This window comes from Anser anser (assembly GCF_964211835.1).
Source record: "Anser anser genome assembly, chromosome: 4".
NCBI classification, from domain to species: Eukaryota; Metazoa; Chordata; class Aves; order Anseriformes; family Anatidae; genus Anser; species Anser anser.
The window spans coordinates 42,499,771-42,525,740 of NC_139724.1; the positions used below are offsets into that span (position 1 = coordinate 42,499,771).

The 25,970-nt window shown below is 37.7% G+C and overlaps 2 protein-coding genes across 4 annotated transcripts; one reads left to right on the plus strand and one right to left on the minus strand.

Annotated features, from left to right (window-relative positions):
* The first annotated feature begins 9 nt into the window (after positions 1-9).
* On the plus strand, positions 10-9,902 carry MFSD8 (major facilitator superfamily domain containing 8). 2 transcript variants are annotated; one of them, XM_083833685.1, is made up of 12 exons: positions 10-216; positions 670-755; positions 1,765-1,808; positions 2,610-2,850; positions 3,137-3,250; positions 3,749-3,893; positions 4,508-4,566; positions 5,127-5,235; positions 6,219-6,353; positions 6,733-6,836; positions 6,932-7,188; positions 7,290-9,902. In XM_083833685.1, exons 1-12 carry the CDS (start codon positions 143-145, stop codon positions 7,503-7,505), a joined length of 1,584 nt encoding a protein of 527 aa, XP_083689811.1. In that variant the 5' UTR covers positions 10-142; the 3' UTR covers positions 7,506-9,902. The 2 variants fall into 2 exon arrangements, with proteins under 2 accessions (XP_083689811.1, XP_083689812.1); XM_083833686.1 differs by lacking the exon at positions 10-216 and adding an exon at positions 236-403.
* Positions 9,903-10,102: 200 nt separating this feature from the next.
* PLK4 (polo like kinase 4) lies at positions 10,103-25,874 on the minus strand. 2 transcript variants are annotated; one of them, XM_083833684.1, is made up of 16 exons: positions 25,679-25,874; positions 25,209-25,304; positions 24,313-24,408; positions 24,103-24,217; positions 21,152-22,184; positions 19,878-19,978; positions 17,910-18,283; positions 16,878-16,982; positions 16,393-16,495; positions 15,453-15,602; positions 14,449-14,579; positions 13,651-13,742; positions 13,132-13,270; positions 11,927-12,067; positions 11,062-11,168; positions 10,103-10,697 (listed from the first exon to the last, which is right to left on the minus strand). In XM_083833684.1, the coding sequence occupies exons 1-16, from the start codon at positions 25,706-25,708 to the stop codon at positions 10,598-10,600; spliced, it is 2,913 nt and encodes a 970-aa protein (XP_083689810.1). In that variant the 5' UTR covers positions 25,709-25,874; the 3' UTR covers positions 10,103-10,597. The 2 variants fall into 2 exon arrangements, with proteins under 2 accessions (XP_083689810.1, XP_083689809.1); XM_083833683.1 differs by lacking the exon at positions 25,679-25,874 and adding an exon at positions 25,427-25,601.
* Positions 25,875-25,970: the final 96 nt, after the last annotated feature.

Consider the following 25,970-nt stretch of genomic DNA (forward strand, 5'->3'; position numbering starts at 1 on the left):
CGGCCGAGCACGTGACCGGCGCTGCTCGCGCCGGGGCCGGTGGCGGCCGTTGGGGGCCTCGCGCCCGGCCGGCAGCGCCCACCCGCGGCCAGGCGGCGGTGGCTGAGGGGGGGGAGGCGGGTCCCGGCGGCACCGGGCGGGCATGGCGGCGGCGGCAGAAGGGCAGGAGCCCCTGCTGAGAGCTGAAGAGGAGGAGGAGGAGGGTCAGGAGAGCAGGTACGGGCTCCTTCCTCCCGTCCCAGCTCGGTTGCGTTGTTGTTGTTTTCTTCTGCTTTAAAGTCGCAGTTCTGTGAGAGGACATCTGGGTGCTGTGGTTTAATGCGCAGTTGTTGAAGCCTTCACGTGGGATCTGTGGTGCTCCTGAATGCCAGTGCGCAGGTTGGAGCATTGAAGGTCTCTCTAGGTAAAGTTCTCTTCAGGTAGTGCTTTCAAACACAGTGGTGCCTGACAGCAGTTCTGTTTGTCTTTACGTTCTGTCAGTGTAGTGCTCTTCAGAGAAAAATGTGTTTGCTTCTAAAACAAATCATGTTCTTTTCGGTGTAGTAGTCCATTCCCGTATGAGAGTGAAAAGCAGTTTATGCAGTTGTACTGAGATGTCTGTGAAAAATGATTACAATGTCCTGAGATAACTTGATAATGGTTTCTTTCTCTTTTGCCCTCAAAAAACAGGGATGTTGTGGAAACACAGGAGCATTATAAAAGCAGGTGGAGGTCCATCTGGATCATGTATCTTACTATGTTTCTCAGTAGTGTAGGTGAGTAAATGTGGAAGGATTTCGTTGTTTGTTTAATGAATACGTTCTGATTTGAAAATTATAGGGTTGTCTGGTTTTCAACTACTTCTTAGCTCCTTTAATGCTACTGTTCTTTGTACCCATAAAAATGTGTATTTTTTGATTCATTTTTTTTAAGAGAAGATAACTTTAGCAAATCAAACAAAGTTACGTTTAATAAAATAAGTAATACTGTGTTTTGAGAATGAATGACATTACCTAACTCGTTTTATTGGCTTTGTAATCATTGGGGGTAGAAGGTAGTGGCAGAGTAAGGTTATGACTCAGAACCAACCAAAACAAAGGTCATGCTTTATCACCCAAAGAAAAATGTTTAGGAAATGAAAATAGAAGTAATGCTTAGCTCTGAAGTGCTAAGATCTCTGTGGGAATGCATGTTATCTATTTCAAAATACGTGTCAGGATGTGTTTTCTCTTAAGGAATTTTGCATTTCCACTGCAGAACAAGTTACTGTTTTAGTCCTAAATAGCTGCCCCTTGAAGTAAGAGTTGTGTTGGTTTTTGCCTTCTGGTGATTTACTGTGTACTTAGAAATGATCATGAGAACAATAGGATATTTCAGTAATTTTTGTTGTTGTTGTTTCATTTGATGTATTAAAAATTATTTAGTACAAGTATATTTGTGTATGAAGAAATGCTTTTTACTCTGGGGACCTTGTAGTCTTTCCATTGGGAGGAAAAATTCCGTGCGGTTTGCTTGGTGCATCAGTATTCTTTTCATAAGAGTTTTTTGTTCAGTATGTATGCACCTATAAAATGTCCTTTTTAAAAATAGTGGCTCCTATCAGGAAGAATGATTACTCTTCATACAAGCACATAATATGTATTTTTTTGAGGTGGCAGACTTATGCATTGTCTATCATATGCCTAGTAGCAGAAGAATAAATCTGTAGTAACTGCTTCAGTAAATGGTATTACTGATAAACATGGCAAACAAAGTAACTTCAATCATGTTTTTACTATATTGCAGGTTTCTCAATTGTAATTATGTCTGTATGGCCATATCTACAAAAGGTTTGTAAATGTTAATTTTTTTTGAATTAATAAGAAGACAAAACTCCTGCTCAGTAATTATGTGGTATAAAACTTGGTATCTTACTGAGGAAGAGGAATAGTACAGGGAACTATGTGGTTATACTGAGGCCTTTAATTTGCCGTCTGCTAAGACACCTTTTACTGTTGTATAAAATCTGTCAGTTACTGAATTGATAAAGATACATCATAACTCAGAAATGTTTGGTTTTCCAATATTATTTCACTGTTCATTGAACAAAGAATCAATAGAAATCTCTGAATGCATGTGTAGTGTGAAAACACAATGCATAACGCTTGTTTGCCTTTTGAAAAAAAGGAAGCTGAAGCTAGAAGTTCGTCTCTACGTGCCGGATTGTTGTACGTGGGCCTTCTTGATAGTTGTAACTAGGGAATTGCCTGTCTACCTGGGTAGTGGTTTTATTTTTTCTTTGTTGCTTTCTTGTCAGAAGTGACCTAAAAAATCTCTAAAATTGTATTTTAATCTATCCTAGGATTTTACTGCTGAAATTCTACAGTTTGTAGACAATTAGCCAAGGTCTATTGCCCCAGACAAAATACTATGTGAAAGCTTCTGAGACCCAGAGAAACGTATTTACATAGTGCTGCGCAATGCCACACAGACATGCTAACTTGTTCAGCTTATGTTTGACACTGCCATATACTCTCAGAATTACAGTGCAGAGTCCTAGATATTTCAGGCACTGATTCTAAATTGGTTTTGCTGATACTATAAAAATCTGTAATATTTTACCCATACAGTTGCTTCATTTGTTTTTGCAGATTGATCCAACAGCAGATGGAAGTTTCTTGGGCTGGATTATAGCTTCGTACAGCATTGGCCAAATGGTCGCCTCTCCCCTGTTCGGCTTATGGTCCAATTACCGGCCAAGGAGAGAACCTCTTGTTGTTTCAACAGCAATTTCAGTAGCTGCTAATTGTCTTTATGCCTATGTCCATGTACCTCCTTCACACAACAAATACTACATGCTGACTGCACGTGCTCTTGTGGGTTTTGGAGCAGGTAACCACAGCTGAATTGACGTTTCCGAAAATTACTAAGTTTTGCATGTCATGTAAGATAGTTAACGTGGTGTTTTTGTACCTGATTTATCATTATGTGAATAAGCAAAGCAAAGAGTTTGTCAATACTAATTTATAATAAAGTTGTGTAATTGTGCAGTGTATATGAATATGGGAGGGAGTGCTGGGTTTTATTTTCTTGCAAATTACGAAAAAATAGATGTAACTGTAGAATTTAACAATATAACTTAATATTTACAGGAATACTGTTGTTTTCTCTTTTTAAGGAAATGTGGCTGTAGTTCGGTCATATATTGCAGGTGCCACTTCCCTTACAGAAAGAACGAGTGCCATGGCCAATACCAGTGCCTGCCAAGCAGTAGGCTTCATATTAGGACCAGGTAGAGCATTTCTTACTACTTCACTTCTCTGAAGTGGACTTTCCTCGAATATTCTTAAGGTCAAAATTGGGCTTCAGAAGTAGGAATTCTCAGTGACCATATGTTAGGTGGTCCCTGTAGCTTGCCATTGCAGGAGCAATGCTCTTGTCCCAGAACCAATGCTTTCCATTTGGAAGGAAGAAAAAAAAAAAAGTAAATCAACTGTCTGCACATGGTCAAGAAAATTAACTGTTGGTACACTCAGAATTGAATTTCAGTTCTTTGTGGGTCATGTTATTACGTATACAGTATATTTGTATATAACCAAGAAGTTTTCTGGGTAGTTGAGATCCCACTGGCATCTGAGAGTTTATTTAGAACAGATTTCTCAAAATATAAGAAGTTAGGTAAAATACTTTAATTGTCAGTTAGAACTTTGATTATCTAGTCTTACATGTTTAGTCTGTGATGTATTTTCTCAGTGATTCTCAAGATTTTCTTAATATGTCTGCTTTTAAGTTTTTCAGACATGTTTTACGCTTATTGGAGAAGAAGGAGTAACATGGAAATTAATTGATCTTCAGCTGAACATGTATACAGCACCAGTTTTATTTGGAGCTCTTTTAGGAATTATTAATATTATTCTCATCTTTGCCGTGTTCAGGTAATCAAGATAGAGAGAGAGCAATATTCTACCTTGATTTAAGGGTTTGCAGGTAACGAATATTGCATTGCTTAGGAGTACTAAGCCTGAAATCTGGAGTGCTAAAACTATAAATCTTTTTCTTATTGTTTCAGAGTTTCTACCTTCTGTAATACAGATCTTTTTCATTATGCTGGTAAATGAATCATAATGAAGCTATGGCTAGAATATAAACTAATGGAAAAGAAAGCTATTAGATTATTAACCTTGATTTTTGTGTTTTTAGTGTTGATGGTTTCTGCACGTTTTTTCTCTAAAGAGAAATAAGATTAGGTTGCTTACAGGGTTCTCACTGTCACTGTCTTCCTTTTAAAAATCTTGAGGAGATTTTTGTGCCTTATTCCACTGGTGGCAGGGAGGGGATGGGACAGAGGCACACAGATATGTGGTATTCTCCCAGCTGAATATTTCCTTTTTTAAATATGGTGTTGGTCACATCAGCCAAATGTAGACTACACAGGTGATACTTAAAGGAGCTGGGAATACTTAGAATATAAGATGATGCCATTTAGAAGTATACTTAGTAATAGAGCAAATAAGTATGTGTATTAATGATAACAGTTCTAAATTTCTAGAGAGCATCGAGTGGATGACATGGGACGGCAATGCAGTAGTATCAATTTTGAAGGAGAAGGTATCTATGTTTTATTTCAAGCTTACCAAATGACACTTTTGAAATATTTTCTTACAGCTAAGTATCAGTGCTAACTTAAAGGTTGGACCAGATGATCCTAGAGGGCTTTTCCAACCTAAATGATTCTGTGATTTTATTTATCAAAATGCTACACCCAGGTTAGAGGAACAAAGTCTCCATTGTCATGTGGGTATTTACACTGCTGTGTACTTTTGACCTAGCAAGAAGAATAGCAAGTGTTTTGGTCTTTGTAAAGATCTTGAGAACAGGTTGCTTATTTTAGCACTACTCAGGACTTGTCGGTCCTAGCATTACAGTGGAACAGCAGATGGTATAACCAATTGGGAAATAATTTTCTCTCATATTCAGAAAAATTGGAGTTTCAACAAATCCAATTTGGATTTGAAAAATATTTTATTTAAATTGTCAAAACATATCCGCCTAACTGCCCACCAAATTGCATGTTAAATACTTAACAGACATTAATCGTTTCCTTACTCTGTAATAGGTGATAGTGTGAAAAAAGATTAGTTTGCAGATTTGTTTTTGTTTTGTTGCAGAAAGTGGTGTTCTGGATCAGGATGCAGAAGGAAATGTTGACCATATTGCTGTGGTAGCAATGAATTTTCTTTTTTTTGTCATCTTGTTTGTGTTTGCTGTCTTTGAAACGTAAGTTTGTTTATTTTTGCTTAAAATACTTTGACATATAATGTGATTGGACAGTATGTTCATGTAAAGGCTTTTCTGTTGCACTCATTTACTTAATCATAACCTTCATAAATAGAAGTGGTTTATAAGTCCAAAACCATAAGCAATTAAATTGCTGTATACTGAAACACAGTAATGAGTTAAAGCACAGTAATAACCAAAAATAAGTAGCACAGTGTGGTATGTGGAACGTTAATGTAAAAGCTTTTGAATGAACACAAACACACATCCTCAACTTCTTAACTGTTACAAAACAGTAGCCTAACTTGGGCTACCTAGTATCTTCAGAGAAAATTTAGTCTTCATTCGAGTACTTGGTTCTATACTTCCTGTTTTAATGTTGTATAGTTTCTTAGTATGATTCTCATATGATCCAAAAGCTCCAGCAAAGCTCCTATTTCAGTGATAATTAAAACAATTGTTTTGATACAGTTAATGCATTTATGTTCTTAAATACACTATTTTACATTACTTTTATGTATAGAGGTGAGTTATTCACTCATTTTCTTTAAAAAAATAAGTGGGGGGAAAAACTCAGACTGAAGAATACTTAATTTTTGGAATTGATGAAATACTTAAGAGGATATGGGATTTATTTTACAAATCTTTGAGTTCTAACCTAACTAAGGTTTATTTTAACAGCACATCTGTCTTAATTGCTTTAGTTTTTTAGAAAATTGAGTTCCCAGTGACTGGTAGGTTAATATAAATATTCATTATTTTTATACTCACAGGGCTCGATTTTTTTTTTTTTCCCCGTCTTCCTGTCAAAGCATAGCTCTTGCTTTGCTTCAATTCCATCATTATTTTTTGAACTACCTGAAATACATTAATGATGCTTCAGAATATGGCTGTTGTAATGCAATTGTGAATCTGGTCTAGTGGATTTATTTTTAATAATGATGTATGACAATATTTTTTTTAATTTAATTTTGTCAATTTAGCATAGCTACTCCACTGACGATGGATATGTATTCCTGGACGAGGGAAAAAGCTGTTTTTTATAATGGAATAATCCTCAGTGTGATTGGCGTCGAATCAGTTACTGTTTTCATGGTGGTTAAAATGCTATCTAAAAAGTAAGTTTCTGGAGTTTGTTGAAATTTTGTTACTTATGTTAGCTAAGTCTGAAAAGTTTTCTAGCAAGTCCAAATCTGCATTACCTAAGTCTCTTACTCGTTAATGAATTTGGGTATACTATGACAGTGAAGTATCCTGACTTTGACAGAGGCATGATGCTGTCATTGTTCTTTATTCTGCTAACATGAGCCCCTTCCTTCTCTGTCTCATATCCTGGGATCACAAGAAAAACAAGTTTTAAGTTACTGTGATTTTGCTATTCTTGCTGCAGGTATTGTGGTTAGGCATCTTTTCTATGAACTAATGGGCTGTGTCATTAACACCTCCACAAATTATACTTTAAATGATATATTTAATTGGAATTTCATTGTTTGATAGGACTGGTGAGCGTGTCATACTCCATGGAGGCTTACTGATCATCTTAATTGGATTCTTTATCTTACTGCCTTGGGGGAAAAAACTACCAAATATCCAATGGCAAGGTATAATTCAAGTCATGCTAAGCTAGTCATAATGTTTTATTGAACGCTTTTTATTTTATTCTTTTCTTAGTGGCATGTATTACTTGTTTTTACAGAAATAAAGAACAATTCTATTCCTCGAACAATTTCCAGTGAAATGGTGATACCTTTCTGGAGTTTGCAAGCAATGCAGCTTCCATCCAACCACTCAGAGCCTGTAGGCTGCCCTGTCACACAGTCCTGGTGCCTGAATACTCCCATGATCTATCTGGCCCAGTATATCAGCTCTGACATACTAATAGGATTGGGCTATCCAGTTTGTAATGTCATGTCCTACACTTTATACTCAAAACTTCTAGGCCCAAAACCTCAGGTAAGCATGATGCCTAAACAGTTTGTTTCGTTTTATTTAGGGTGATTGGTGGGAATTCTTGGCTAGCCAAATTCCTAACATAAACTTTTGCTCTTTTATAGGGTGTCTACATGGGATGGTTAACTGCCTCTGGAAGTGGAGCACGCATACTTGGACCTGTTTTTGTGAGCCAAATATACACTCACCTGGGGCCACGTTGGGCATTTAGCTTAATTTGTGGAGTAGTCGTAATTTCTCTCTTAGTCTTGGAGATAGTATACAAGAGACTTATTGCCTTTTCTGTTAGGTATGGAAGGATGCAAGAAGAGAGTTGTTGAATATGTAAGGAACGACAGAGTAAAACCAACCCAGAAATAATAGTTTATTACTAGTTTTTAATGAGGAGTGCCTAACCACTGACCTTGTCAGTTGTGAGATAAGAACTCTAGACCTGTACTTACACAGTGACAGAACACGTAGTTTGGTCATATCCTAATCCATGGTTATACTCGCTGCAACAGAGTTTTTGTATTCTGCTTTTCCAGCAGCAGAGGAAGGATATGAAGAAGTTGAACCAGTACAATGACACGTTTGAAGTGTTCACATGCACCTGTGTATTGTGTGCAGCTGCAAAGGTGACAGGTTAAATGCATCCTTTTCAGAAAGAAGTGAAACATTGTCTTGATTCTGTGAATCAGGATTAATAATTTATTTGTAACTACACGATGAGTTGAGCTGTGTGCACTTTTTATGGAGACATCACTACGTAAGTGAACCTTCTGATGCTCTGTTTACTAGCTTGAAAGCACTGGCTCATACAAAATGTCTCTCTTTGGAACCTTATGTATCAGTGCAAGGATTTCAGGTGAAGCGTGATAGAACTGCAGAGGAAGGTAGGTGCCTACTTCATAGAAGTAGTTTATGTGGGATTTGGATACTTCGGTTGGTTAGGAGCCACTGAAAATCACAGCCTCGGTGACTGTTACTTGAACTACAGTAAATCGTGCAATTTTTTCTACTGTCTACTGTTTTGTTAAATGCCTTTTTGTAGCAAGAAAGATAACTTGCACAGGGCAAATTATGCACAGCTTTTCTTAACCTCATTCTAGAAAGGAAATACTAAGCATGATAGTTTACGCTTTTGTTGTCATCTGTGGAAATGAATGCACTGTTCTATTCGAGCAACCACTGTTCATGCTAATTAAGTAAAAAGGAGGAAGCTAGTGGCTCCTTGCACGTTGACTATTAGCTATAGCCTTTTTCTGATAATATAGCATAAGAAATAAGAACTTATGTTTGAATCATTTAATATTTTTATTTAAAAAAATTCTTCATAATGAGGCCTGTCTTTATCTATACGAGCTTATCTGTTTCAATACTACTGGGAGATTAAAAAACCTCCAGTAATAATAAAAGTTGTAGCTGCTATTTAACATATCTAGTATTTGATTCTTACTAAATTAAATGTAATTAATTATTCCTATGTAATCAACTGTTAAAACACTAAGACTACTGAATTAAAAGATTATTTTTTCAGTACTGACTGAAGGCAAGCTTTTTTTTTCCGTCATACATTGTTGCTCCATGATTCCAGACAGGTAGGAGAAGACTTTGCTTCTTTAACCCTTTCTTTCAAGAAAGTGAGCATTTTTTAATAAGCTAGCTCATAATAAATAGTACCACAAACAGTATATTTCAGTGGTGGGAACAAACTCTAAGAGGATGCACTTAAAGCAAGCAGAAGTTACCATGGACATGTGAAACTAGAGTCTAGCAGGAGTTTTCAAAAGAGCTAGCATGGATTAGCATTTCATCTTCTACAACTATATTTGTAGTGATGGTTAAGGCATAATGAAAGTGTATATGAGTACATATTTTTAAAGGGTTAAGGATAAAACTGGACTTGGTGAATGCTTGTGGAACACTATCTCTAAACAGTGCTATATTCATACAGTGCTCAAACAAGAAAGAAAGGACAAGAATTTTTTTCCCAAGTTTGTTGTTTAAGCTAGTGTATAGCTGTTACAGATTATCAGCCTTAGCATCTTACAAAAGATGTATTGTTAAAAGGGGTAGGGCCTGATGGGTTTTGTTTTCTGGTTAACATTAATCTCACTGCACTTAATGGTCACACTTCACAAAGTAGATGATCCCATCCCTTTCCTAACCCTTTGTGTCACCTCACTTTCTAGTATTGATGACATAGGCTTTTATCAACTGTATGTACATTGAGTTGGCACGTGAAACCTATATTATGCCTAAACAGAAGTTAATTGATATTACAGGTTTTTAATATTCAGTGCCAGTCCGCATCTCATCAAGAATAACTTGGTACTTGAAAAGTCAGGCGTCTTACACTTAAAATATTACACATTTTATCTGAAAGGGATGTATTTTTGTGCATGTGTACACATGTTTATCAAAGACTAAGAGTTAAGTTCTCACCATACTGTCATTCAATAAGTGTATTGATACAAGCAGAAATATCAGCACAGGTGAAGTTAAATGCTTTCAAACAGTTTCTCTTAATGTTCCTCAGTTTGTTACATATCTCTAATATTGTGGTTCATAATGTATAAGATAAGGTAAAAGTATCTGAAGTTAAAATTCCTATGGAGTAACAAATTGATCAGTAACTACAGTATGTGCAATTTGCTTTCCTATCAAATGCTATCTGTACATATTTCAGTGATCTCTACTGCAGAGGTAAAACATTAAATAAACCACTGTGCAAATTTTTAAGTTCCACAAGTTAGATACTTTGTGTAACAGTTTTATAACTTCTTGCCCCAAGCTTCACACAGCCTTAGAATCCCTAAGATGATGCTTAGCACCTATGATGCTCTTAAGGTATTACATCAGCTTCTGGGTATAGTTGAACTTGCTAACTTACAGGAAAAGGCTCTCTGAACTTGAATACCAAACAAATAGATCTAGACAATTACCACTGCATTTATTTTTTTTTTGGTATAAAATGCTTGTGCAGGGAAGTTAAAAGCTGCTGCTACAAAAATAAAAAAGTTACAAAACATGTACATATTTACATATATTACTTGTAAGACATAAAAATACAAGTTATTTACAAATACAAACACTTCAACAGCACAGATGCATTTTCCTTGATCTTTAGCACTTGAGTAAGCAGTGGGGAAAGAAAAAATACAATAGATTCAGATTTCCAAAATGTTGAGGTCATTTAGAACTGAGTTGCTCAAGATCTTGCTTGAGCAAGTTTATCCATCATTTTGAGGAAAAACATGTTTTGTAAGGTACTTTACAAGCAATTTGCTACATAAACAACAACCCTTCCTTTCCTATTTTTTTAAAACCAATTTTTGGAAGGATTTCTGGATAAGCTGAATAAAATCAGTTGCTTTAATATCAGTGAGTGAGTTTAAGCTCTTGTGCCCCAACACCTGCTTTGCTTTTATCAGTGAGGACCAGCTGGATTGGTAAACATCACAAGAATAGAAGACAGACAGTGCAGCTTCTCCTTGATATATTCTGGCAACTTATCATTTTCTCCATACCTACAAAGGTAAATAAGAATACAAAGTTTAGATGCTTGCAATAAATTACTTTACTTCAGGGCAGTATAAGTATTTAAAAACTCATCTGTAAATATGTTAACCACCGGATTATTTTATCTTTAAATTACTACATTATAATTACTTTAAAGTTATTGTTTATAGGTATGTTATACTCAAACATGAAAAAACAGTTGTTTGATCATATATTTAGTATATGAATTTGGGACATACACATTCTTAAATAGTTTTAATGTAAGTTTTAATAGTCATAAAAAAAGAACAGCAGCTATGAAGTTTACCTTAGGTTAAAGAGTCTTAAAGTGACAGCAGACTGAGCTATTTTTATGGCAGTAACAAGACTCACCTAGTTGTCTGGCCATCCGGAGAGGTGTAAGTGATAGAAGAAACACCTGCTTGGGCTACCAGTTGGGATCCATCATTAAACTGAACCCATACTGCTCCACTGGTCAGCTAACAAGACAAGTTGCAGTGTCATTTGTGGACATAAAACACAAGATTGCACACCTAGAATTATCCTATTAAATGAAGCTGAAACTTCTTCCGAGTTGAAGTCACTTTGGTATCTAGGCCACTCTTTCACTGATCATATGTATACTACTGTTTAGTAAATAGTAGTCTTACAGTTTCAAGAACCAGAGTTCCTAAAGTTTCAGGTGTTCAGATTTAGTGTCCTTTTCAGTGAGTTAAAGAATTGTCTTTAATTAACCACTCAGAGAATTACTGCACATAAAATAGAAGGACCATTTTGTTTGAGTTCACACCTATATACAAGTTTAAATATAAATTAAATTGTTCGTTTGTTAGGATAGCATGATTTCTCTATCTGGATTCCAGAGAACATTTTTTAAATCTAAATCTGGTACCACAGAAAAGCAGCAAGGAAACAGTTGTGTATCAGAAAACAACTTTTCCTGCTGCACTGGCAGAATCAGTCAGCTTGCACAGTACTGGTACATTTCCATTAAAAAACATTTCACCATAGCACCTTTACTGCTACATTAATGAACAGCTAAAATTCTAACAGCTTCAACTTTTTTCGAGGGAAATTTACATGACAGAAGGCACTCAAATAGGCAGCAGTAATCATAGGAAATTTGTGACGCATAGAACTGAAGTAGTGAACTATTACTTGGGTTTCTTCTGCTTAAGTAGTTCACCATAGCATTTACCTAACCTGCTTATTTGGAATTTTGATATTCATTTCTTACCTGCGAAGCCCAACCAACATTTTTCACAAAGACAGATTTTACAAGTTGGGCTGAATTTGGGCTGCATTCTGTCTGATGAATGGAGGAGCACGTAGCTTCCGCAGCATTAGTCATAAATGTGGACTTTTCATATGACACCACCTAAAACCCAGAAGTGCACGGTATTAGCAGCCTTAGTATTAAAGCCAACAGATAATGTACTAACTGTAGTGGTTAATTACCATCTTTTTTTTCCTTAATCTTTTGCTATATACAGAAAGATTTAGCCTCTAAGCTTCATTTAACAGCATTATGTTGTAAAAAGCCCACAGGATTTCATATGACTTCCTCCATGCTGTATTACAACAGTTTTTCCACTGATTCCCTGTACTCACAGAGGAAAGACTTTCCCTAAGCAGACTTCCTACTTAAAAAAAAATCTATTTTTCTGTGTTTGATTGGCAGAAAACCCTACACATCTTCAGGAAAATTGTTTGAATGCTGAAACTAAGTTAGAAATCTGGTGAAGCTTAACATTAACTCAGTGTGAAAATCAATACTAGTGCTGAAGCCCGAAGGAATTTTTGTTACTAGCTTCATTTCAGCCAAGTGAAAAGTGGCAGATTCTGTATAAAGGACATGCACTAAACAATCAAAGAACAGGGGTGCACATCAATTCACAGCAGTGAAGCTCATACAAACTCAGTGTGCTAAGACTAATAGAATTAATTCAGCTAGGAATGCTTTATCAGGACTGTGATGCAGCAATTGAAGCTTGGTGGGTCTTCGAAACAAATAAATGAAACCACACAAAAAGCCTTATTGGCTACATGTATAAATATGTTTACATTTAGCTTTTTTTTTTTTAAATTAACATTTGATTTCAAATCGCTAGCCTCAAGTGCTCCTATCTTTTGTGACTACTGTTTGATATACAGGCCTGAGGACACAGAGCCCTCCAAATTCAAGACAGTTCTGCGTAACACAAGTACGCAATTGTCAAGCTATGTTCCCAGGAGACATAGTTGACAACGTTTTGGAGGACATGGACTTTTCAGATGATCTTAATTCCAGATATCTCAGGTTAGTTCAAGTCAAAATAAAAACATTTCTAGCCAGCATGCTCAAACAGTTGAAAGCATACATCTATACAAATATATGAAAATAAAATAGCAATATTTCATTTCCTGCTGGACAGCAGTCTCCACTTGTTCTTGTGTACTTACAGGAGTACAGTTTGGAGTTTGAACTGGAATAGAACTGGCAGCTATATTCTTATCCAGTGCCATAACTTCTTTTGAACAGTTTGTATTGTCCAACAATGAAGGCACTAGAGCCTTTGGCGATTCAGTATTGCCAGGTTTTCTGGAAAAACAACGAGAGAAACGTGAAGAGGTCTTACTGAAAGGGTCTAAAGTAAGAAGTGAGGAGACCTAGCTTTTCATTCAGTTAACCACAGACTGTACAAAGCACTTGAGAACACTAGTCTTCTGCAGACTTGTTTTTACACATGCTATTTGTTAGCCTGGTTTAGTCTAAACCCACAAGTGTATTTTGTCCTAGTATCAAGAGAAGGGTATGAAGGTCCAAAACAATATTTTTAATACATGTTATGAAGTTGATGGTTATCTTGCTAATGACTATGAGCCTCTGCTAAACAGCCCTGGCTTCTGCTAACATTAGCTGCAACAGGCTACTTAGGAGGAATATGCAAGTGTGTAAATATGTACTAGCGAAAACACTACCTTCCAACAATTATTGGAAAAAACGGAACGCTTTCACTCCTTTTTTCTTCTTCCAAAATAGCAGATTCCAGTGCAAGGCATATACGATGTCCCTGGAATTAGAAAGAGCTTGTTAAAGTTTTTAACTGAGAAGGGTTTGACTGCCTACACATGGAAGTGCTTTTTTCCAATGGTATTGAATATCGATAATCGCTGTATTCATGTACCATGAAGGCAACTAAAAAAGCTATATTACTGTTACCCCCAGTAGCTTCAGCGTATCAGGGATTACTTGTAATAACCACAGCTCCTCCTCTTTTAGCAGGAATAGACAGGGGAACAACAGACCCCTGAATTCTATTCCAGCAAACAGAACAAAAAGACAGAATTGGAATTTTTTTTTTTACCATTTCCCAAGTTCAAGGCCATAACTACTCTTGTGACTGCTAACTAGGTGACATGAAACATGAGAAGGCATAGCAAGCAGACCAGTTAAACACCTGGCAGTTGTCGCCTCTTTAAAAATCACATAAAGCAGCTCTGCCTGTTCTGTTTAAATCCCCCACTAGGCAGGCAAACCTGCTTTACACTCTAGTAAAAAATTTCCTCTAACAGTCTTTGAGGCACTGTTACTACTACACTGATATTTGCTCTTTCAAAAAAAAATCATCCTAAAACCCACCACTACCAAAAGCACTTCACCATCCTTCTTATCACCATAATGGAAAACATGAAAAGCAACATTTGAGGCAGATTTGTGAAAGAATGAATCTTCAGAAGGTTGCTTTGCATTTGAAAGGGCTATATAAAACCATTTACCTCATTCGCATGATCCATATATACTTGTATTTCCTTCTTCAAACCTGTTTCACCTTCTCCTTTCAAAGTGAAGGATTTCCCTGATTTTTCAATCACACGAGTTATACCAGCTGTCTTGTGTATCTTTGCTCCTGTAAAAAGGATTTTCTAGTCTGATTTGTATAAAGTGCTAGTATCTATGAAATAGAGATCCCCACCATTACATTGTACTCTACTAAAATGTGACTCACTGGCATAAGAATTACTACAATAGAACTGCTCCTGGTTGAGCTCTGTGCATCTAGCAGAAACAAATGCCACTTAAATTGGGACTGTGATGTTAGTGGAATGTTTTCTTTGACCAAATATCACTACTTACGTAGGTTGAATGATGCATTTATTACCTATCGACAAATGCCTTTCTAAACATTAATCTGAGACAAAATTGCCATCTCTAATAGCACTGCCAAGATTCAGTTAAATACAATCTATTAGTATTTAATATGGTTTTAAAGATACACATTCTTTCAAAAGCGTTCAACACAATCACAGAACTGTTACTAAATTGTTCTTAAAATCATAAATTCTATGTGTATGTCTACCTATGTGGCAAATCAAATTATTTCAGTGGTCTATAGTGAGAAAACAATAGTCAGTGCAGTCTGGATTAATGAGGGAGAGAAAGTTGGAGAAGACAGTCACTTTCTCAAGTTAACAATGGAAAGCTTGATGTAGGGACACACCTTTCACTAAGTAGGTTAACTATCAAAAGTAGATCCAAAGAAATGAAATGAATTCATGAAAGGTAACAAGGCATAGGTTAGCAATACTTCTGTCATGTACTCCCTGAAGAAGGAAGATAGCAGAAAGAAACTAATGAATAAATTCATTTGCGAGTGCTAGAATGTGGCAAAGTGCTAAGTGGCAAAGTCTTGTTTCTAGTATTTTCTTCAACCTTAAGTTTTGTTTGGCAATATTTTAGTGCAGCTTTAATAACATAACCACTTGCAAAAGCGAATACATACCATCATAAAAACAAACTTCAACGTCTGCAGTGGGTGAGTTTTCCATTAACATGCACTTGGCATATCTTGTGTAGAAGGTAACTTTGGGGGTTTTTGTTCTTACTAACTGCACAAACTTGGCTGCATACTGGTATTTCTTCCAGTACTTTTCTAAAAAAATATTTTAAAACATTTATCAGTCAGATTAAACACTGTATATCAGCTTGAAAAAAATAGTTTTTTTTTTTTTTTTACAGATTTTACAGATGAAGGCTGTAAATAACATTTAAATAATTCACAGAAACACTTAAAGAAACTGAATTCAATTTCCACTAACTTTTTTTTTCTAGAAAAAAGTTTACATCTTCAGTAGCTGTTTCTTCTATTAGTGTAGTTCAGAACCTCAACAACATAGAGGAAAGCACTGCATGCATCATTTAAAAAGATAACATGGTCCAGCTGGTTTCCTGACTTCAAGTAAAACTTGTCTTTGACCTCTAGTTAGCAGAGCAGTCTGCTTGTCTTTTAAGAATTTGTAGTTGGCTTATGTTTGTTCTTTTGTCTACATTAAATACTGTTAATGCTTTCAAATATATATCTTTCCCCTTCTCACCCCATGCAATAAGTATTACGAAATGCAAATTAAAGTTGCTTTTTAAAATTTGATTAAAACAGTGTGCAAGTAAAAAAATGTGCAGAATATGAAAGCCTCAGTTTAAACTACATTGTAAAGAAGGCAAGTGACTCCTTATAATTTCAATATAAAATGGCTTAAAACCTGTGGGTTCCGTCTCATCAAGTTTCAGAAAAGTCTCCAGCTAAACTGTAGTTTTCATCTTATTTTGAAAAGCATTTTATCCTCCTGATTATCTGAGTAGCAGGTAAAAGCTAGTAAGTCTCAAACAAGATTCACTTAAGCATCAGATTAATCATCATAGTTTCAAAATAAATGTCATGTTACCTGGCAAGTTGTCAAAATTATACATACAGATGTCTTCAGGAAGAGCAGGAGGTCTGTCATCAAGAAGGAAGCCTCTTCCTTCGTTTGGATGATAAACTGCAATCTACAAAAAGGGAAAACTTGTGTTTACATTTGCAAGTCATATGGAAATAAGTCAGTTTAATTACCATAATATACCATGAACTGTTCTATTCCACTAAGTAATTATTTAACAGCTGCAGTTTTCAGCAATACTTTCTATTCACTGTTCTCTAAGTCAAGTCCAATCTTGCTGTGAAATAATTGCTTGCTACCTACATCTGTACCACAGCAGGGGTGGGGGTGCAGGGGAGGAGGCTATTTGCAATGGCTAATTGCATTTCTAAACAAATAATTTATAACAGTAAATCATAGCAAATAATTGCTAAAATGAAAATTAATAAACATTTAAATAACAGAAAACTGAAAGAACTTAATATTACAATAAAGAAATCGAGAAGTCTCACCACATTTCCATCACAAGATATTCTGAGAACTTCTTTCACAAATTCTTGTGAATGGTGTTCTTTTAGAAACTCCATACACACTTCCCCAGTATCTAGAATGCTCACCTAAAATAAATTAAAACAGTTAGACCAAAAAGCCTCACTCTCTGGCAATATAAGTTAACATTTTTTCCTACAAATGTTTTATGAACACAGCTTTCTAAAAATATAAGGACTAGAATATTTCTATAATATAGTGCAAACTGATAAATACTTCTTACAGTAACTTCTACTGCCAGGGCTATTAAAACAGTGTGCTTCTTCATGACTCAAGGTTATAAACCAGGTGAGCAAGGGTGTGGCTCGTTAGCTGACAAATCAATCTAACACCAGTTGGCTCTATTATGTTCTTTAGAAAAAGAAATGGGGAAGGGAGAACAGGTGAGCAGGACTGTAAAAAAAACTGAACAAAAAGCAGAAGGAACCAGAAACAACAGACCAACCAGAAAAATCACGTGAGCCATAAGGATTAACAGAATTTCTTTTGCTTTCTTCCTCACCCTTGAGTTAGGGATGAAACAGCACTATAGAAAAACATCCAAGTATTGTAGAGCAAGACTATTTTCATTTCTAATCCAGTTATTTATCCGATTCTTAAAAAATATTCAGTGTATTGGACGTAGTTAAAACCTTAATATTTAAAGTCTAAATTTGTACCTTATACAGATAAGCAGTGCAGATGTTGAGAACTATAGGAAGTATATATGCACTTAATATTTCTTATGTCTACGTATAGTTTCTTTGCTTGTAAGCTAGAAGCAATGCAATGTCAACATTTGCAACAAGTAGCCACCAGGTTGCAGTATTCCATATCCAGAAAAACTAAGATGCATCTTATTGATATAACTTTGAATTTAATCACTAGTAATACAGATTCATATAATCTAATTACAGATTTTTAGAAGAGCAAACATTTCTGATTTTCCAAGTGATTTTTAAAGAGATTCACACTACTTAAAAATTAAGTTTTTAATTCTGAGAACCGACACATACCACTGCATTTTTTGTTTTTTGCCTGATCGGTTTTAGCCTGTGAGCATTGAGAGGCAACACTATACTTCTCAGTGTAGGTTTCTGATGTGCTGGTGGTTCCTTGCCCCATGCTTGGTTTTGTTCTGTAGTTGACCAAAGGCCACACGAAGATGACTGAACTTTCTCAGACTGGCAGAGAACTTGAGAGATGTATTTATTTGGGTTTCTCTGGTTTAAAGGATGTGGAGGGATGTCAAGGGATGCATCATGATTCCTGATGTCTTTCAAGGTGTTCCATGCATTTCTTGATGCATCTTGCTGCACATCCAGATGATACTGGAAACCTCCATGTGCATTACTGCTGCCAGTAAGGTCTGCAGGTGGTCTCAGCTGACCTGAAAGCATTGTAGAAGTACATTGGAAATTTAAAGAGCCTTAGTAAGGGGGAAAAAGTCACTTAAAAAAAAAGTTTTTCAAAATAATATGTTAGAAGGCTTATTTAAACAGAGAATGATTTCCATAGTCAATCCAAATTGTTAGACTATGACTTAGGTACCAATCAATATCAGCCCTTATAAAATTTCAGTGTTTATTCTGAAAATGTTACTATATCTCAGGTATGACAGCCTTTGGTCTTAACATGCATCAAATCACCTCACAAAAGCACTGCTAAACAAAACACTAATTCAAATATATACTTCCCCAAGAATTGATCTGTTGAAAGCCAGTTTCGTTGCCATTCAGATAACCACCAAGTTTCACTGAGGTTTCAGCTTAGCTAACTAGTGTTTTAACATCAACCAGGTTTTATTGCTCCAAATGTTAACTGCACACTCCAAAACCTGTGTTTTATTCCCAGTCACTTGTTTAAAAAAACAACAAAACAACAACCTATTTTTATATTTAAACTTCTTATAACCACTTGTCTAGTTTTGATATTCAAGCCATTGAACAAGAGCCTAAATATCAAAGGGCCCTCACCCAAACAAGTAATGCACTCCTCCTGTCATGTTGCAGAACAGCTGAGGAGGGACCAAAAATTAAGTAGGATTACTCCATCATGCCCATGTGTCATGATTCCAATTCCCTATACACACAAAGGAGTCCAGTAATATCAGAACAAAAGAGAACAGAATGGATTTATGATTGCTCTATGATTGAATTACATTACTCGAAAATGTTGTAATATGATGCACAACAAAGAACACCTCCTTCCCTTCTGTGTCTTTTGTCCTTTTCTCCACCCCTCCTTCTGCAGCCTAATTATCTTTCTCTCATTCGCTGAGGTCACATTTTCTCTTAAGGCATATTTGCACAACTGAATTAACAGAGTTTGAGTCACCTGCCAATCTTCTGTCACATATATATTTATAAATGATTCAGGTCAGAAGTGAATAATTTGGGCAGGTTCTAAAACTGCATTTCCCTCTTTGTGGCCTTATTTATTTTTGCTGAAACACTGAAAAAAAGATGACCTTACTTTAGGAAGCCAAGCAAATACAACATATAATTTCTTCACTGTTCTGAAGGCAGCTACATGTAACTCATTGTATCAACTCAACAGCTTGGGGAGAACTACAAAGCTTTCTGAAATTCCTACCTCAGGAAATTAAAATACTACAGCTTAGTCCAAAAGAGAGAACAAAATATTATCAATGGCATAGCTCTTGCTTTAGAGTGATTTCACAGGCTAGTGATGCTGGAAATAATTTTGCCTCATTCAATAGCTCTGTCAATTTTTAGCAGTGACAAGTCAGTTTAGGGTCTCCCATGCTTTTCCTTCACAAAGGAAGTCTTGTGTCTGCAGTGGCTTCTGTTAACATCCAACCACTGATACTTAGGATGCCAGCGTTTTACTCCAATATCACAGTAACTTGGCCAATTGCTTTCATCATGAGTTTAATGAAATTAAATTTAGAAAAACAACAGAAACAGGTACAGGACAACTATAACTGCAGTGCAAAAATACACAATCGCTTAGTAACGCACCATTTGTTTGCATGCTTCCAAGCCACTGCTGCATTGTTTCAGCCTGGGACTTCTGCTCTAACAAACCAAGGTGGGGCTTCATTGGGCAGAGATAATCTGAGCTGCAAAATAAAAGTACACATGTAATCAAAATTACATCAAAGACACTTGCACAACAAAAGTTATGATGTTGCAGCTGCAGAAACCACAACCTTTAAAGTGTTTAAGAAATTCAGGCGGCATTTTGCAGCTGCAGACAGCAAGGAACTTGCTTCTCTTTTCACAAGTAGCATTCATAAAAACCCATTTCCGAGTGTAATAAAAAGTTAGCACTAATTTTTAGCATGAATCAAGTCTGAAACACTTTACAAAAAGAAAAACAAATGAAACCACACACGAAGTTACCACTTCTTCACACAGAGGGGAAAGCAGGAACTAGGATATGCAATAGTCCTTACATTAAACACAGGAAAATGTTCTTTATTATTTTTTTTTCCCCCATCAGCAGAGTAAAGTAAAATAACTTGTGAGTATGCACAGATCATCACAACAAAGGATTTTTGTTGCACAGCAGTGCACAGGAAGCAAAGCTCAGGCCTCCAACACACACAAGCATCCTAGCATCCCTTGCAGATTTTACACCTGGGCTAGTTCGCATGAGCTAGGAAAGCCTGTCAGATAAGATGAAAGAAGCCAGGATTTTCATCCAAAACTTCTAAGGACAGAACTTCGCTTCAGGTAACTTTTAAGGTATTTTTTGTTTGTTTTTACCCCAAGTGCAGGAAGCATTGCTCATTTTATAATCCTTAAGCTTGTACTTCGACAGTTTTTTTTTCTTTTTATCTTGTCTAGGTATAAGGCATAGTTAAAGATGAACTGAAAAACCCCAGAGCAGCAAGTATATCCATTGGCAGTCATACTCTGAATGACTTCTACCCTAATCTGTATTTCTAAAATGAGCAATTAGCAAGGGTCCCCTACTACTGTTACTGTGGGGAATGAAATATTCACCTTGCTGCACATGAGAATATAAGTAAATAATAAAGTATTAGCAGGATAAATAAAAGCTACAATCCAGCTGGTAGACATGCTGCATCTATGAACTTTATGATGGAGTAGTGGGAAGGTAAACCTCTACATTAGCTACAGCATCAATTATCACCCTCTTTATATTTGTATTCAAGCTATAAGCAGAGACACTTTTGGCACTTACTGCAGTCTAGTACCAGGAAAAAAAAACATTCACTTAACACAGGACAGCTCTACACTTCATCTTAATAAAAGCTGATTCTTACTGTGGTTGATCTTTTACAGGTGGAGACATTTGCCCTTCAAAAGAGCCAGAACTACCAGAAGTCTTTTCCTTAAATATTTCTCCCACATCAGTATAGCTGCTTGCAGGTGAAAAGCATTCTGTGTTTTCCCTTGTTCCTGCTCTAGGCTTGGAAAGCAGTTCCATTGAGTGACATCTCTCAACAATATTTGATATTCCTTGAGTCTGGCTATGGGATGCGCCAGACCTATCTGAAGAGTGGGCTCTTCGGAGGTAGCGGGAATGTGGTCTCTCTTCAGCAGGTTGCATGGTTCTTCCCCTGCCAGTTACGCCGATTTCTTTTCCCTGAATTCCCCACTGATGAAAAGAACCGCTTCCATCTACAGATGAAATGTTACTGGAATTCTTGTTTTTAGGAAAAAAAGTAATTTTATTTGGCAGCGGCTGCCCCACTAACAGCTTCTTCTTTTCCTTCAAGCAGCCACTGGTACTGATGCTGGAAGAGCCTGTAAAGGTTGTAGAGATGGTAGCGTTTCCACTGTCCATGGAATCTTCTGAAGTTCCTGAATCTTTGCTCCGCGTAGACCTACACCTGGACATAAAGGGATGATCCAACACAGAGGAAAGACTCAAACGATCTGCTGGATTTTTGCGAAGTAATTTGTGTATGAGGTCTTGTGCCTCTCTTGATAAAAAGGCTGGCATTTCATAATCTGCTAACACCACTTTATTCAGTGTGTTCTTGACTGTGTCAGTGTCAAAAGGCGGCTTTCCAATAAGAAGAGTGTAAAACATGCAGCCCAAAGACCATACATCAGATTCAAGTCCATGCGGACTCCTTGTGGCTATCTCTGGAGCAATGTAGTTTGGAGTTCCACACATGGTATAATGCTTTTCATGAGGCATTTTCAGCTGAGTTGCTAGTCCAAAATCAGCAATCTTGACGTTCATATTATTGGTGAGTAAGAGATTAGAAAGGGTGAGGTCCCGATGCAGTATTCCATGAGAATGAAGATACAGCATACCCGTGATAATTTGATGCAAGAAGTGGCGGACTGTCAAAAATACAAAAAAAACACATGCTTCAGTAGTATAATTGAAATCATAGTCCTGAAAATAATAACATTTTCCAGTCTGCTATTGGTCCTGCTTTTTTTTTTTTTAAAGTGAGGATGTTACAAGGGTGTTCAGCATCATGCTAATGAGATTGGAACAACTTTCTGCTCTTTTGCTTGGAGCAATTCAGTATGACTATGTTCTAGGACAGTCCATAAAAGAATGTTCTGTAATGCATTAATCCATTTGATTCTTTGATAACTGAATCATGTAAGATATAGGCAAACTGAAAATATTTCCAGTCCTTCCTTAAGCAATTAGGTTTCTGAGAACTTAAAAATTCAAGTTGCACTCCCCACTTTCAGAAACAAATACGAGAAATCGAGCATCATTACTACATGCAGATTATAAAATACTGCAGACAACTTGGATGGTTTATCAATAGCAAGCCTTCAAGGCTACCAGTATTTCAATTTCTCGGTCTTCTATGTTCATGATGTTCGGATAATCTTTCTGCTCTATTACATTAGAAATAAAACCTCATCCAGGCTGAAACAGCATCATTTATTATGATGTTGCAATTACAGCAATCTTAAGAATCACACTTTCTAGAGCAAAGAATTTACAGTCCTTCTTCTTAGCAAAGGGCAAACACTGCAAGACAACAAACATTAGTAGAAAGCTCTTCTCAAACGAAGAGACTTCTTTAAATCTGAGCCAGTGGTTTTCAACTTTCAGACCTGTGGTACCATCAGATGAACTATTTTCGCTGGAGTGGACTTGAATTCAACAGATGCCTCTGTAACAGCACCCCTTTAGTCCTGTCCTGTGATCTAGGAATTTCACAGAATAAGATTACTTGTTTCCTTGTTTCTCCATCAGTTTCTAAACTGGAAGAACCGGACAAAAAGATCAGCATGGTAATTCTGGGAGCTGGCATAGGCATTAACCACTGAACCCAGATCAGTGGAAGACAGAACAGTATGTCTGTCTGCAGCCTGAAACACTGCACATAGCAGCATGCTTCCATGTCCCTTAAATTTATTTTGGAACTGCACTGTCCCACTTAGCCTTTCAGTGATCCATGTCCTAATGGAAATCTTCTCACTGACAGCTATAAGAAAATAGAACATGAGTAAACTCATAAATGCAATTCAACTTTTTTTTTTGCAGGACTTCGAGACACTACTGAGAAGAATAATATAGCCAATTTAAAGTTTTTAAATTACACTGAAAGCTCACTGTCAGTGTAAGATAGGATTTTTATTTAATTCACTGACTTCTATAAGAAGTAGAGATAAAACCACAGCAGGATTTCTCCTCAGCTGCAGTCCTTCAAGAAATCCAGACTAAGCGTGAAACTGGATACTTGCTCCTTATACAGAACTTCTTGCTAACTCAACCCTTAAACATCTTTTAAACAATTAACTACATTTTCATTTACACACATCTCGAAACACAGTAAATGTTTCCAACGACACTGCAGAGATGAACTGGAATCTGGAAGGCTTTCTAACTGGTGACATGAGGCAGTAATACCAAGGTGAAGAGGTACAATGTGAAGCAAACATAGCTGTTTACATGCAATTGCTAGTTTTCCTTTACAGAATTTCCCAGTTTTAACCCCTAGTTCGAAGTAATTAGGTGTGTAAAATCCTAGCTTTTGGTAGAGATTGATGTCTTTTTTTTAAAAAAGAAAAGTAGCACAAGTTAGCATAAAATGACATAAAAAAGTACGCAGACATTCAAGTGAATATGTGTATAGTAGTAATTCATCCCTAGATTACTCCTCATAAAATTTCAAGCCATACAGTTTCATAGATAGCAGTTGTAAATATTCTTTCACTAGAATTAAATTTATTGAATAAGCCAACATGATAATGCAAAGAAGAAAGCTGTATAGAAAAAAAATCTCACCTTCTTCTTCTGAAAAGGGTTTCTTTCTGTTCTTTATGTATCTGCTCATTTCACCATTGTGACACATCTCAAGTATCAAGTACACATAATTGCTATCTTCAAAATAGTTATAAAGCTAGAAAATAAAATAATGAAAATATTAAAATACATTTTGTAGACTATACAGCAAGTCACATATACTGTTATTGCTACAAAAAACATGATTCTTACCTCGAGTATAGAAGGATGCTTTAGCTGACAATGTATTTTCACCTCATTTTGAACCCTCTGTACCATTCCAACTTTGTGCATGGCTTTTTTATCTATCTGAAAGTAGAACACAATGTTTTTCAAGTACTGCAAGACTGACTACACAGATTAGTTTCAGGTGAACTTGAAATTCTAAATATTCAATGCATAATACATTTGCCTGAAACCACTGAAATATAAACAAGGTTTCACATAGTATCGCCTACTAGGTGCTTTTCATGAGCAGGTATGTTAGAGAAACAGGAACATACAAGTGTCCAAAAGTAGACAAGAGGGAATATTTTAAATACTAAAACTAATAGCAAAACTTTCTGAAATAGTTATGCAGAGAAATCTAACGCTGATTTTGTCAGGCAGATAAGCTAAGTACAGATGATATTAAGAAGGTGGCCAAACAGAAGTATTATAAACTATAATTAGATGTAGCAAAACACCTGTGAAACATGAGTTTCTTTCGTAACAGTTTGACCTGGCAGTCAGGGAAATTTTTCAAGACTGTTACAAGTTAAAGGGCTTCAGGCTCTTACCTGTGTTGAGGACCTCTCCAGACAGATGAAATCTAAATTAAGTTTTTGTGGCTGCAGGTTTCTGTATAAGAATTATAGGGCTGAATGTCCAGCCAGAAGTGAGTCTTTCAGCTCAAGCTCTTTTAATAGGAACATAAGTGTTTCTATTAGCTATCAATAGAGTCTTTCTGTTGGTACGGCCTCTTTCAGGAGGAAATTCTCATCTAACCGTCAGTTACCTAGAAACAACTGACCAGGCACAAATGCCCAACGACATAACGCGCAGCCTGCTGCTACCTGCCCTCGTCGAGACCCTAGGAAGGCCGAGACTCCCTCGGCTGGTTGCCTTACCATTTTGATTGCCACTTCCAGACCGGTTTTCAGGGACACCGCTCTGTAGACCCCAGCGAAAGAGCCCTTTCCCAGGAGGTTCCCCACCTTGAAATCCTGCAAGGCAAACAGCACCGCTGTCACTCGCACCCCGCTCCTTCGTAACCCCCCTCTCCCACCCGGGAGCCCCCCGGGGGAGCCCCCCCACCCCGCTGCCCCCCGTCCCGGCGGAGCGGTACCTGGAGGGCGCTGCCGGCCCCGCTCGGCACCATCCTGCCCGCGGGGCGCCCGCACTGCCGCCGCCCGGCCGCCTCCCGCCGCCCCTCCCGCCGCCCGCCCCCGGCTCCCGCTGCTATGGCAGCGCCACGCAGCGCCTCGGCCTCACCGCAGCGCGGCCCCGCCGCAGCCCGGGCTACCTCGGGGCTCCGGGTGGCCACCACCGCCCCCCGCAGCCGGGGCTCGCCCCCAGCAAATGGCGGCCGCCTGCCCACCTCTATGCTCTCGCCGATGCAGGTCGCCATGGCGCCGTCCGGCCCCGTCCGGCCGCTCTCCCCGCCCGGCTGCCGCTAGGAGCTGTCCCCGGGGCGCCGGCCGCGGCTCCCCATCGCCCTCACGCCGCCCGCCGCCGCCCGCCTCGGCCCAGCCCCGCTCGCTCGCGGGCCCGGCGGCCGCTCCCCCCCCCCGCCGCCTCCATTTTGAAAAATCGCGCCCCGGCCCTCCCGCCCCGCCCCGCCCCGCCCCGCCCCGCTCGGCGCAGTGACGTCACGCGGGCCGCCCGCATGC